Here is a 14,502-nt window from a genome sequence, read left to right as displayed (position 1 = left end):
TTGAAATAAAATTTTTAAATCAATTAACTTTTTCTTTTTTTTTCAGTGGCCCTAATCCTCTTCCATAGGGCCATGTCATTTAGAGGTCATAAACGTGACTCATGGGCATAAATTTGATATTATAACTATTGCTGAGAATTTTACTTAACATGAAAACTCACAGAAGATGTGAAGGTTCATCTTAATATATAAGAATGTTGTTAAAAACTAAAAAAGGTATTTCTAAAATAGATTATAATTATGCAGAGAGGTTCTATTTAAGTCAATTATACCTTTATTTCCGTTTACTTGAACACTTATGACATATACAGAATAAGTAAAAGGTTCCTCAGAGAGTAAGATATTACAAAGGCCTACAACAAATTACAAATATTTGTGAAACAGAAATCATTACATGTCATGGCCATGAGGCAGCCTACACAAACATGCAGAGTGTTGCTGACTTGACCCATTTACAGTCACTCACTACCTCAGAGGGATACATCTAATAGCATTAAAGGAAAGTTGGGTTGAAGGAAGAAGTCAATTGTCGTCAGATACTGCATTCACTATAAATATTAAGCTTGAATTATTATACTCGGCCTGAAAATCAAATAAATTATTAGAGTATTATTTCAAAGCCCAAAGTCATCTTCTCATATAAAATTACCTTTTCTGTTTAATTTTTGAAATTGAGATCAATAAATGAAGGAGATGAATGGAGAGGCATAGAATCTAGGTTGCTTTAGGTCCAGATTCAGTTGGCAGTGATTTGTAGAATATCTGCAGCTACATATATATACGTACATATATATGTATGTATATATACAGGTGCTGGTCATAAAATTAGAATATCATGAAAAAGTAGATTGATTTCAGTAATTCCATTTAAAAAGTGAAACTTGTATATTATATTCATACATTACATACAAACTCATATATTTCAGATGTTTATTTTGTTTAATTTCGATGATTACAAATGACAACAAATGAAAATCTCAAATTCATCATATCAGAAAATTAGAATATTACTGAAGACCAATAAAAACAAAGGATTTATAGAAATGTTGGCCAACTGAAAAGTATGAACATGAAAAGTATGAGCATGTACAGCACTCAGTATTTAGTTGGGCCTCCTTTGGCCTGTATTACTGCAGCAATGCGGCGTGGCATGGAGTCGATCAGTCTGTGGCACTGCTCAGGTGTTATGATAGCCCAGGTTGCTCTAATAGTGGCTTTTAGCTCTTCTGAATTGTTGGGTCTGGTGTATTGCATCTTCTTCTTCACAATACCCCATAGATTTTCTATGGGGTTAAGGTCAGGAGAGTTTGCTGGCCAATTAAGAACAGGGATACCATGGTCCTTCAACCAGGTACTGGTAGCTTTGGCACTGTGTGCAGGTGCCAAGTCCTGTTGGAAAATGAAATCTGCATCTCCAAAAAGTTGGTCAGCTGCAGGAAGCATGAAGTGCTCTAAAACTTCCTGGTATGTGGCTGCGTTGACCCTGGACCTCAGAAAACACAATGGACCAACACCAGCAGATGACATGGCACCCCAAACCATCACTGACTGTGGAAACTTTACACTGGACTTCAAGCAACGTGGATGAAGTGCCTTTCTTCTTTTCCTCCAGACACTGGGACCTTGATTTCCAAAGGAAATGCAAAATTTACTTTCATCAGAGAACATGACTTTGGACCACTCACCAGCAGTCCAGTCCTGTTTCTCTTTAGCCCAGGCAAGACGCTTCTGACGCTGTCTGTGGTTCAAGAGTGGCTTGACACAAGGAATGCGACAGCAGAAACCCATGTCTTTCATACGTCTGTGTGTGGTGGTTCTTGAAGCACTCACTCCAGCTGCAGTCCACTCTTTGTGAATCTCCCCCACATTTTTGAAGGGGTTTTGTTTCACAATCCTCTCCAGGGTGCGGTTATCTCTCTTGCTTGTACACTTTTTTCAACCACATCTTTTCCTTCCCTTCGCCTCTCTATTAATGTGCTTGGACACTGAGCTCTGTGAACAGCCAGCCTCTTTAGCGATGACCTTTTGTGTCTTGCCCTCCTTGTGCAAGGTGTCGATGGTCGTCTTTTGGACAACTGTCAAGTCAGCAGTCTTCCCCATGATTGTGTAGCCTATAGAACTAGACTGAAAGACCATTTAAAGGCTTTTGCAGGTGGTTTGAGTTAATTAGCTGATTAGAGTGTGGCACCAGGGGCCATCAATTTTGAACCTTTTCACAATATTCTAATTTTCTGATATGATGAATTTGAGATTTTCATTTGTTGTCATTTGTAATCATCAAAATTAAACAAAATAAACATCTGAAATATATGAGTTTGTATGTAATGTATGAATATAATATACAAGTTTCACTTTTTAAATGGAATTACTGAAATCAATCTACTTTTTCATGATATTCTAATTTTATGACCAGCACCTGTATATATATATATATATATATATATATATATATATATATATATATATATATATATATATATATATATATATATATATATATATATATATATATATATATATATATATATATACAAACTTACATATGTATGGTCATAAAGAAGCTTCAATCTTTGTCATTGTTTTCTTGTATTTCTCTATTTATGTATCTAAATCTACTTTTATTAGTTTATTCCTATATTCCTACATTAATTTACTTCTAGTTTTCATAATTTTTATTCACATTTATTGATGTAATTTTATTCTTCCATATTTCTGTTTTTCTACATCTCTGTCTCCTTATGTTAATGAGATTGCTGATTCTATTATTTGTCTTCAGCAAAACTGCTTAAATGGAAGAACCACACTAAAGAAATATAATTTCGAGAATATATTTTGCTATTATTCATTATTTTTTAGTTATTCTCTAACGGTGCTGTTAAAATAATATCTTAAAAACTCCGCTACCTACAAACGAATATAGAACTATGAGGCATCATGGGATATGTAGTTTGATTAGAGAGAAAGAGCAGTTACAATTTCAGAGTATTTCCTCCAATTCCCAGAATGCACTGCTCCCGTTCGGTTTACCCCACAAACAATAATGGCGTCGAACGATGAAGATGCGACTGCTAGCAAATCTGCTTTTGCCGATAGCCAGGGGGAGAGAAAATCTGCTGCGGTGTCGTTTGGTTTCACTAGGACAGTAAATAAATTTAAACCGGTCGCCGGCGGAACTCCGACCACCAAAGTTGAAAAAGATTACTTGACCGGAATTGATAGGAATGAATTACAGAGGTAGGCTTATTGAGCTAATGCTGCTATCTAGCCGTCACGGTTACGTTTGAAATCTGACGTTATCTTGTTATCAGAGAATGCTATTTAGCTAAAAATTGAAGTTTTTTTTTTTTTTTCTATTGTCGGTTGAGGGAATATTTTCTGACATTTCTATAAATCTTATTTCCTTGCAGTACAAAACCGACCGAGAAGCCCAAGGAGCTCATTATCCCCCTGATCCAAAAGAACCGCTGGCACCCAGTGGGCCAGACCCGGCAAGGAAACGAGAAGTCGGAGGCCCCTGTCAGTGACAAGGATTCTGTGGAGTCTCAGGCTGTGAAAGAACTGATTGAAGGTTTGTATGCGAGGCGGATTTCATGGTGGACCATAACTGATGCTGTCAGCCTCCTCATGAGTCTCTAACCTTTGCTTTTAGATTCACGGAGGCAGCTGGAATTGTGGCAGAATGGGCCTCAGCCAGACAGCAACACCAACCTCTCCATCCCTCTGCTCATGCAAAACAAGGTACCAGATGGCTTTGAGGACGGAGATCACGTCAAGGTGGACCTGCGGCCTGAATCTGTAAGTAGGAAACAGTACGGGATTTGAAGTATTTCCAAGCAAATTGAATAATTATTGAAAATATCAGTTGCATATCAAAACATGTTTGTAGGTCTAGTCATTATTTCCTATCTCTTTGTGTAAATGTCATAAAGCTGTTTGTAAAATTTTTCAGCCCGTCCTTTATTCACCTGCCGACCACCTATCTACCTATTCACCGCCTATAAAATCCACCTGTTTGTTTATTTATTCATCCTCTTATCTATTTATGCATCTCTTCTTCCATAGTGTGATTTTCATAGGTTTTGGATTAAGAGCCCCGTCTCTATAGAAGTGTGTAATCCAAATTATATTAATGTTTTTAAAAACAATAGCAAAACTATCAAAATTTGACTCTGGAAAAGTGTACAGTTTAGACAAAATTTATAGAGCCCTTGTGTATTTCTAATTTTTTGTTATACTCTAACTATGCTGTTGAAAGAAATATAAAAAAAAAAAACTCCTCTACCTACAAACAAATCTATAAGTATGTGGCCAAATTATATTTTTGCCTAAAAAAATGGCCAAGCATTTTTGAAATGGAGATTAGAAAGGCACTCATAAGAAAGTCTATCCTATTAAGCGTATTTATCAATAATCAATAATCTCCTCTGTTATTCCAACCATTTTATCTAAACAGCTGTTTGAAAGCAGATTATTTTATGCATGTGTTCTCAGTTTTATAGTTCTTTGCTTAGAAATCCAAATGTCACTGTCTTACTTTTTTGGCACATACAAAACAACGGATTAGATTACTTTCAGCCGCATCATCCATCCATCCATACATTCATTCATTTATCAACTATCTATTGTCTTGTGCTCATCTAATATTTGGTTGCCTGGGTATTATTCCCTGGAGGAGAATCCAAGCTGCATGTACAACTCTCTAGTACATTCTGGGTTATCTCAAGCTCATCAAGCAGAAAAGATTTCTGTTCCCTGCTCCTCTCATTGGAACCTAACTAAAAATCTTCCTACATAGATATGAATATAAACCCGTACCACCCTGATTGATTCCTTTGGATGCAGAAGAGCAGTGCCTCTGTTCTCCTCTCTCTCAGGGCGATAGAGCTCCTCACCTCGTCTGTAAGGCTAAGTCCAGGTACTATAAGCAAGAAGCTCATTATGGCTACTTTTATTCTGGATTTTGATATTAGAGACTTTAGCTTTTTCCACTCTGCTGTTTCTTACATGCGACGGACAGTATCAGTGTGTACATTTCTGTAGACAAAGCTTCAATATAGGGATGTTTATTTCCAAAGTCTATCTATCTTAGGCTGATTATGAGTTCCTCAAACAGAATTTAAATGTGATGTGAACATCATGATAGAATCACTAAGGCAGGCCTTTTAGTCAGAGCATGAAAATTCCTGACAGTACAGAATCGCCCCTACAGTGGACTGGCAGCTGAAATTTGAGTGTGTGAAAGTGCTGAGTGGAGTAACATGGCTGTATGCATATTCAGTTGCACAGATGTCTGTCACTGCAGTAAGGCTTTTGGTGGCAGACTGGCATCGACATTTTCCCCAGAGACATGAGGGCAGCCAATCAGATCTCTTTGTTTCTTTTTGAAACAGGCCTCACATGTCTCCTCAGTATGTTCTGTTTGTGCTCGGTCACCTCACGTCTGAGCGCCTCAAACTGCCTCACGGTGGCCCTAAGCTCATTTTAACATCCTCTCCTGTGTCAGAGGGTGGGCTTCCAGCCATCCTCCGAGGGAAAACCTTCAGCGGAGACAGGGAAGAGTGGCAGGGGTTGGGTTGGGGTGGGGGGTGGGGGGCAGCTCAGATCAGCCGAAGCTGAGTGTGACAGCCTGGGGCCAAAAGGCTGAGTAAGAGCCGCATCACAAACTGCTTCTGTCTGTCAGTTACTGCTAAGACTTTTGTTGTGTTTTAGCATAATCTTCTGATTAAAGCCCACACACGCACTGTGCTGTATTCTCTGATTACTGGATTGTTTAATAAGTTTATTTTTTCAAAGTCGACAGAGGCAGACTATGAGAGCGTCCCCGTTGAGGCCTATGGACTGGCTATGCTGAAAGGGATGGGTTGGAGGAAAGAAGAAGGGATTGGACGAACATTTAAACAGTAAGTGAACTATTTATGTCAACTTAAATGTTCTTATCTCTAATACATAATGTGATGCTTTTTACTTCTTCATACCTTATATGCAGTTCCAACTAAAGGGTTGTTAAGACTGCCTAAAATCACTCCAGGTCAATCCACCACCTCTCACCAGATGATGACAATCTCAGAATTCTGACTTTTTTCTCAGAATTCTGACTGAATTCTGACAATAAAAAAAGTCAGAATTCTGAGAAAAAAGTCAGAATTTTGAGATTAAAGTCAGAATTCTGACCTTTTTCCCATACTAAACTGAAATAAAATTTAAAAATCAGTTAACTCCCCCCCCTAATCCTCTTCCTTAATCATCCATCCATCCATCCATCCATCCATCCATCCATCCATCCATCCATCCATCCATCCATCCATTCATTTTCTTACACGCTTATCCCAAGCGAGGGGTGCTGGTGCCAATCCAGCTGTCTACGGGCGAGAGGCCGGGGTACGCAATAATAATCTAAAGCTGCTGCACTAAATGTGTTCTCAAGGTGTTTGCTGTTCAATGCGCTAATTAATCTGCAAACGCATGTACGAATCGGCTGATACCAATGCAAGAAAAAAAAGTAAATATCGTCCAAAATAATCGTTGTAGGTCCACCTGTGGTATGAAGTCACAGAGCATCTCTGTTGTTCTCCAGTCTCTTGTTTACAAACTGGGCTGACCTCTGCATGCATTTACATTCATGTGAATAGCTGCAACTCCCTGCCTATAAAATGACACAGAGAGAGTAGCATAGTGTGCAAAATGTCAGAGAATGCGTCCAGTAGATGAAAACATTAATGGATCTGCCTCGTGGCTTCGTTTAAGTTTACGCCCAGTGTTTTGGCGGTTGGCTATCGCTAATGGTTACCAACGATGGAGGGAGACAATAACAGTTAAAAAGAAGAAAGAGATAAAAGTTTTAAAGTTGTAGGTTCACATTAAATTGACAGTCAGATGCAGGAATTGTCTGAAGTTCAGTCAGCAGCTTAGCTTCCAGCGTTGACCAATGCTCGGCCCCTGCCTTTGGTTCTGGCTGAACTTTGAATAGGCCATTCCTAAAATAATAGTTTCTTTTAGAGCCCTAGTTTTGTCTTTTTTTTTTTTTTTTTTTTTTTTTTTTTGTTGCTGCTGAGGTTTTGTTCAGTGATGTTTCTACAGAAAAGTCTTCCAGTTATCGCTCTCGCTCTGATCACTAATAAACCTTCATACCAATGTTGGTGCTGATTGTGCAATTTGCAAAGATTTTATTTTTTAATTTTTTTATTTAACCCTTATTTTACCAGGAAGTCCCTTGAGATAAAATCTCTTTTTTTAAAGGGAGACCTGGATGGAAGATAACAGTCAGCATTAATATACAGCATCTATGATTGAAAAAAACAAATACCAGATAAATTAGTTTGGTTATTTTAGTTTTATTGGAGATTTCTGTATGTGTATTTAAAGATGTAGCAACAAACAGTGTCCTCTTTTGATCCTGTTCTCAGAGCGCTTGGAAAGATTTGCACCACACTCGTCTCTATTTTTATTACAACTGCCTCTGGGCTCAGAGATCACAGCTATTCAGCTGTAATGCTGTCTCCTTCCACTCGTACTGATTCGTCTCTGTTTTCTTTGAATCTAATAATGATGTACTTCAGTGTGGATAATGAAAGTTTTCTTTTCTTTTACTGGTTTGGTTTTTAATTTAACTGATTTATTGTTTCTCATATTCCATAACTTTTTATAGGTTTTTTTTGTAAAGCTTTGCCTGCTGTTATTGAAGTTTGTACTTCTCAAAGCGATCAAAGTTGACAATGATCAGCATTCAGTTCTTGCAACATTTTTATTCACCGCAAAGTACTGAATTTCTTAGTTTATAAAATTAAAATCCAATATGGACAAAATCTGGTCATTTGTCTGAAACTGGTGATAAGAGAAGCTGTTTCTGTATTTATAACAAACAGTCTAACAGTGTAAATCTGCTCAGAGAACCAAAGCTGGGTCTCCCAGAAGGCTGTTTTAAATCCTGCACACGTCCATGTCTTTGTACATTGATTTAACTCTGTCGCCTACAGAGACGTGAAGCCAATCGAACACCAGCTCCGACCAAAAGGGCTGGGCCTCGGAGCCGATCGTTCAGCAGTAAAGGATCTAGAGCCAAACAAGCGTCAGCGACCCCCGAAGCCAGGCGAGGAGCAAGCTAAAGAGGAGGAACTAGCGATGGCTCCTGGAGGCTTTGTTTTGGTGGAATCTGGGGCCCATAAGGACCTTTACGGCAAAGTAAAGCTCATCATTTATTTACTGCAACCAATTCAGCTCTAGCTGATTAATTCCCATGAAGAATGTCTAAAAACTTTTTATTTTGCATGGCAGATAGAAGGCGTGGATGCAGACAACGCCCGAGTTGTAGTCAAGCTGGCCATTGGCGGGAAGGCAGTGACCATCAGCCAGCATGGGGTTAAACTGGTTGGAAAGAAAGAATACGAAAAATACAGCAAAGATCTCAGTGAGTATTTTACTTTTAGTCATGAATTTTAATTTGATATAAATGCAAATATGATGGCTGCCATATTTTGAAATCACACGAAAAAAACCTTTGGCAATCCAATTTACAAAAATTATGCATTTCAAGTGTTTATTTCAGTTATTTCACTATTAGTGATAACGGCTAACAGCTCATTAAAATCCAGAACAAATTTTAAAATATATTGAACAAAACAAATAATGTATAATGGTTTAATGCAGAAATGTTATGGCCTGAACACCAGTTTCAAAATAGACGTATACCAAAAACCAATCAAATGTATACTAAGTTATCACTCCAGTAGCGGGAGGTGGTCAGCAAAAACACCTCCTGTCTCCTATACCTTTGTATTGCAGAGGAGCTACTGCGCATGTACAGCTACTAACGAGAGTCAACGGGCAAAGATTTTTGCGACCCAGGGCGGAAAATATGTCACCAATCTGACAAAAAATGGAATGACGCTTTACTAGTCATTAAAGATTAAATATTTATCTTGTACATCTAAAAATATATTTCCAAATATTTATAATTTAAAATTACATTTTAAAGAAATTATTTACAAAACAATATTTTAACCTCTTAAAATTCACCTAATTTTGGGTAATCCTCGCCTATTTTGCATACCCAAATGGAAAAGCAAATAACTAAGCAACTGTAAGCCCAGATTACATGTGCAATACATTATTTGAAAGCTAACACCCTCTAGTTTCCTAATAAATACATTTAAAATTGGGTGACTGGAACACAGACCAACCTGCATCAGTTCAAACGTGATTCAAAGTTGTTTTTTTATTGTTGGAAATGGTAGGTCTTTTTTTGAACGGCAGTAATAAAGACATTCTTGAGAAAAAGCAGGTTTTATTGTATTATATTTGTTCCACATCATGTCAACCACAAATGCAGAAAATATCAGACCTCTAGCTTTAACAGTTCCAGAGCTGTGGGGTATGGGACTTTTGGCGTCAGCTTGGAGCTGAGCGCAATGGCTCCACCTGCTGGTAAAAATTTTACTGGCTGAAATTAAATTCTGAGTTATTACCCCCACTTAAGGTCTCTTAAAACCCACTTTGAGGTTAACGTCTTAATCAGGGTCATTGAGTGGGTGGGGTGGCGCTGAACACTAAAGAGAAGAAGAATGCTGGAATCTCAACAAAGAGGCTAAACCAGTAGCTGCTGAGAACTCTGTAGCCAGGCAGTGAAGGGAAAAACAGGAAGTGGAATAACAGCTGTTGTTGGGGAGAAAAATAATGTTCAAAAGTAGGACTGACTATATATCGGAAACGCTTTATTACATATATAACTGATTTTAGAATATAAAATAATTACAATGGCAGTATTGTATCTAATGCATCAGAAAATGTTTTTAGATGGCATTGACATGCTCTAGTCATACAGAAATGATAAGAGTTTCATTACCAAGCATCAGAATAAAATCATTTGGTTTAGATTTGGGATTTTTTTTTTGAGCAAAATAATCTCTCATAATTCATAAGATATTCTGACTTTTTATATTATTACGATTCATATTTTTTCTCTATATCAAGTATGATCTACTATTATTTAATAGTGCCCCTTGTACTCTGTGAACATTTTTTTATTCTCCTAAACATAACAGGAAAAAAGAAACTACCAAGAAACTAATGCACAACAGAGTATAACACAATCTCGTATTTGCTTTTATCTAAAGTACCTTCTTCCTAAAAATAAAATGACCACAGCGGAGCACAAACCCTGATCTATCAATGCAGATTCTAATTATACTGTTCTACCCAACCCACAGGCCGGCTTAGTAAGGCCCATAAAGACAAGGAAAAGGAGAAAGAGCGACAAAGACAGAGAGTTGAGGAGGAAGGAAAGAGTAGCAGCAGAGACAAAGGGAGGGATGAAGGCAAAGAGGAGAGGAAGAGGAAACACAGAGAATCCAGCCGAGACAGGTATGTTTTCTCTTTAAATGATCCTGTTCTGTTTGCTTTCATTGACTTTTAACTGGAATCCGTTTCCTGAAATGTTTGTTGGTGTTTTCTGCACAGAGATAAGCCACCAGTGAAAGAAGCCAAGCAAAGAACAGCGCCCCCATCCTGGCTCCGGAGAGACCTGAAAGTCCGCTTTATAGACAAGGCTTTCAAAGCAGGCAAATATTACAACTCAAAGGTACCGAAGCCTCAGCATCTTTTCACTCTACATAAATCAGTTCTTTACATTTCTCATGGCTGAGCAGGTGTTGGGTTCAAGATGAGATCTGTTTTATTAGCATGCAAATTTTGTACAATCCTACCCAAAATACGCTTTATTGTCATTATTTAGAAAGAGGATATCCAACATGAAACTGTGTGAAAGACTGAATTAAGATTAAAGTGCTTTGGGATCATTGGAAGTGATAAAGTTTAAAGTTCAAAGTGCATTCACTCCGTCTATTTTTGGTCTGTATTTATTCATTTCCCCTCTTCTGTTGTTGTTTTTTTTTTTTGGAAAATAAAACAAAATCAAATGGAAGCAATCGAAAATAAAATGGGTGGCAGGTTAAGTTATTTATTGGTGTGAAAACACAGTTATTTTAGGGCAGAGGTCACAGATAAGCGTACCACGGTCATGATCCGGACCCAACCTGATTTTAAAAATGTAAAAATTACCGCATGTTGTCCGACGACAGTGTCTAAATTCACTTGCGCTGCTTCTCCTGTTAATATGGTAAAGCCCTCCAGAGCGTCTGGGACCAGGCTATACATGATCCAAATGAGCCAATGAGCTGTCAGTCTGGGTTGCTGCTACTAGCTACTTTTAGACACAGCAGGCAAACCTGTGGCAAGCCGGGCGATGGGAAAGAAGGAGAAGACGATGAGAAAAAGAGAGCAGAGAAAGTGTGAACTGCTGGAAGAACTGCGGTGAACTGGTGAAAGAAAAGTGAAATAGTGTGCTGAAAGATGGCCCTGCACATTTAGAGGATGTTTGGCTCAACCTGCTGCTGTGAAGCAGGATTCTCCACCATGAACAGAATCAAGAATAAATCTGGATCCAGGCTCAAAATGAGCACCTTGATATGTGCTTGAGAATGGCTTAGTCTCCATTCAAACCCAGGTTTATTAAAGTTGCAGGGCAGGGTCCACTGCTCTCATTAAGACAGAAAAAAGGAAGAAAAAAATAACAGTCAGTTCAGGTGTTTTATAAAATATGTGAATCAGGACATTTTTTATACACCAAACTGCAAAATTGTTCTTCTCTACTTCAAAAAACACTTTAGATTTTAAAATGGAAAAATTTTAACTTTTTTTATTTAAAAAGTCAATGTATAACCTGGATGCATAAACACCTCATTTTATTTCTGTGTTAAATTCTGTTTAAAGTAACGTTTTATAATTAAAAATGTCTCCAGATCTTTACTGGTTGATGATTTTCTTTATTCAGACCCAGCTGGTTTTTAATTGGTTACCTCTGGGCATCATGGTGTTCACAGCATAAAGGAGTAAAAACAAAAAAACAACTTTTTAATATATGGTGTTGGAATTGAAGCAATAACTTGCAATAAATAGTGCAAGTGAGAATCGATTGGAGAGTGAGAACTTTAGGTTGGAAGCCATCTTTGGGTCATGAGGATCAAGGGAAGCTCGGGGCTACGCCACGCAGCAGGGGGAAAACGCTGTACTCTTCAACTCTCTCTTATTTCATTAACATTTTAAACTGTTGAAATTGTATTATTTAAAATGTTCAATCTTTAGAAACTGTCTTTAAAGTTTTACGCCTAAAGATGATCATTTTAAATGGTGTCAATGCATTCAGAATTTCCATGACGGTGTCTCTCTGCTGCAGATGCGAGTGGAGGATGTCCTGACGCCGCTTACCTGCCAGTGTCGGACGGAAGAGGGGGGACTGTTAGACGGTGAGTCATGCATGCAGGCCGTCCTTCACTTTGCCGTACTCTGAAGTTCCCGGTGGGCAAAATGTGTGTTTATCTGTTTATGCACCATGGGAGTCGTTCACTATTACTCAGCCATTTAGTTTGTACTTCAGTTTAAAATGAACTGAGCAGGGTTATCATGCGGTCTCTGTATGACCTCAGCTTGGACCCTTGTAACCGATTAACAGAGAATAAGGAACATGAAGTCCTACAGTGAATTAGGTTACCATGGGTAATATAACAAATAGGGCATTTGTAAACACAAAGCTTTAAAAACACATTTGTTATCCTGTTAGATCTAATATCCAATATTAACGATTTAAAGATGTTGAACATCTAAATTAATCTGTTAAATTAATTAATTTTTCCTAATTGTGAGCTTCAGGTTTAGCGTATGAAAAGGAAATTGGTCTGTTTTTCTGAATTACAATATAACTTTCACAAAATTAAATGAAAAACTGCTTTGATTTTCTTAATATAAAATAAAGAAATAAAAAACATCAGCTTTTTCTAAATTAACGAGAATTTGCTGATGAAGACTCTGTCATCCAGGTCAGAGGTCCCCAACCTTTTTTGCACCACGGACCGCTATATGTCAAACAATATTTTCACGGACCGGCCGGCGAGGGAGTGGGGGATCGTTAATACGATCAAGTAAAATGATACGACTGGCATAAAATCAAATACAAACAGCATAAAAATAAAACAAGTCGGTCCCATCTAGGCGTAATCGGAGAAAATGACAGACGAAGTGCGCTCCTGATGTCCAGTCTGCTCCGTAGTTTTGTTTTGGTCGATGTAACCGCAGAAAATCCCGCTTCACAAAGATAGGATGTTATAGATAGGATGACTCTTTGAACTGAATTAACCTGTGTCAAGAGGCACAGATGCCCCGACTGATGTAATTGGGAGAGAATACCGCAATATTTTATAATTTTCAAAAGAAAACATCACTCAGACTCTGATCGTCGATAAAATATATATACACTTTTTTCTGTGTGGCCAGGTACCAAATGACCCACGGACCGGTAACGGTCTGCGGCCCGGTGGTTGGGGACCGCTGATCCAGGTCATACTCATTTCGTACAAGATAAAAAAAATATCCACTGGACTTGGTTTCCAAGGTTTGAAGACGTTTCGCCACCTCTCAATTCAATTTGAATTGAGAAGGCTTCCTGGAGAGATGGCGAAACGTCTTCAAATCTTGGAAACCAAGTCCAGTGAATATTTTTTTTAATTTTTACGGAATAACGAGAATTTCTTTTACTCAAAAACAAATGAGAAAGCCCCGTTTTCCTGGATTAACCAGACAAACTGAGAAGAGGAAGGAAGGAAACAACCGCGCCGTTAGTAGTAGCCAAACAAAAATGGCTACCGTTTTCCCTCCACTGAAATGTATGCCGATCATATTGACACTGGTTTTACAATAACTTGAATCTGGTGTTTAAGATAAAACTATTTCCTTCTCCACATTTTGAAATTGTTATTTTGACAGCTGCATACTGAGGAGTATTTTGTGGTTCGAAAGAAAAAAATAGATTTTTTGAAAAGGTTATAACTCTGAGAAGAAATAATCAGTAGCTTCCAGCATTTATGCAAAAGTCTGCAAATAATGACTGGGGACCTGGTAATCGATTCACTCCTGACTGCTGCTATGGTAACAGCCGCTCCAAAATCATGTTAGTGATTAACCCATCTCTGGTCTCTCTGTGGCAGATGTGAAGCAGGACATGTTGGAAACCATCATCCCTAAAGGAGAATATGACACCGTAATGGTTGTACTGGGTGAGCACAGAGGACAGGTGAGCCGTCAGCCAGTCAGACACAATCAGCTCATACTGGTTTAGCTGTGATCAACTGTGGCTAATCATCAGCTCTTCATTTGTCGCCTCAGGTGGGTCGCATTCTTCAGCGGGATAAGAACAAGTGCAAAGCGATGGTGCAGCTCGACAGATATGAGGAGAAATTGTTCAGTCTGGATTATGACTCCATTTGTCAGTATGTGGGAGCCTCAGACCACTGAACTCAAGCTTCACTTTGGAATCCCGATCTCGTTATTTTGTAATATTCAAAGATGAGTTTAAAGCAATGTAACCTTTTATAATAAAAGTATCAAAAATTAAATTTGTATTGCTGTTTATTGCTGTTAAGAAAATACATCGACAGGCAAATCTCAGCAATGAAATGT

At 38.1% G+C, this 14,502-nt stretch overlaps 1 protein-coding gene across 1 annotated transcript; it reads left to right on the top strand.

Moving 5' to 3' along the window:
- Positions 1–3,002: 3,002 nt before the first annotated feature.
- Positions 3,003–14,438, top strand: gpkow (G patch domain and KOW motifs). Its single transcript, XM_038309340.1, has 11 exons — positions 3,003–3,234; positions 3,408–3,568; positions 3,650–3,795; positions 5,794–5,900; positions 7,974–8,178; positions 8,272–8,404; positions 10,203–10,356; positions 10,453–10,573; positions 12,227–12,296; positions 14,031–14,116; positions 14,209–14,438. Exons 1-11 carry the CDS (start codon positions 3,041–3,043, stop codon positions 14,335–14,337), a joined length of 1,506 nt encoding a protein of 501 aa, XP_038165268.1. The 5' UTR covers positions 3,003–3,040; the 3' UTR covers positions 14,338–14,438.
- The last annotated feature ends 64 nt before the right edge of the window (positions 14,439–14,502 follow it).

Source organism: Cyprinodon tularosa, unplaced genomic scaffold (assembly GCF_016077235.1).
Source record: "Cyprinodon tularosa strain WSP-4 unplaced genomic scaffold, ASM1607723v1 ctg66, whole genome shotgun sequence".
Taxonomy (NCBI): domain Eukaryota; kingdom Metazoa; phylum Chordata; class Actinopteri; order Cyprinodontiformes; family Cyprinodontidae; genus Cyprinodon; species Cyprinodon tularosa.
The sequence above is the reverse complement of the archived record's forward strand: the minus strand, read 5'-3'. Positions and strand labels throughout refer to the sequence as shown.

Excerpts from the sequence above, each read along its gene's own strand:
- gpkow (XM_038309340.1), top strand. The coding sequence starts at position 3,041 with ATGGCGTCGAACGATGAAGATGCGACTGCTAGCAAATCTGCTTTTGCC. Across the intron at positions 8,405-10,202 it reads AAAATACAGCAAAGATCTCA|GCCGGCTTAGTAAGGCCCAT; the intron begins GTGAGTATTTTA and ends CCCAACCCACAG. Across the intron at positions 10,357-10,452 it reads AGAGAATCCAGCCGAGACAG|AGATAAGCCACCAGTGAAAG; the intron begins GTATGTTTTCTC and ends TTTTCTGCACAG.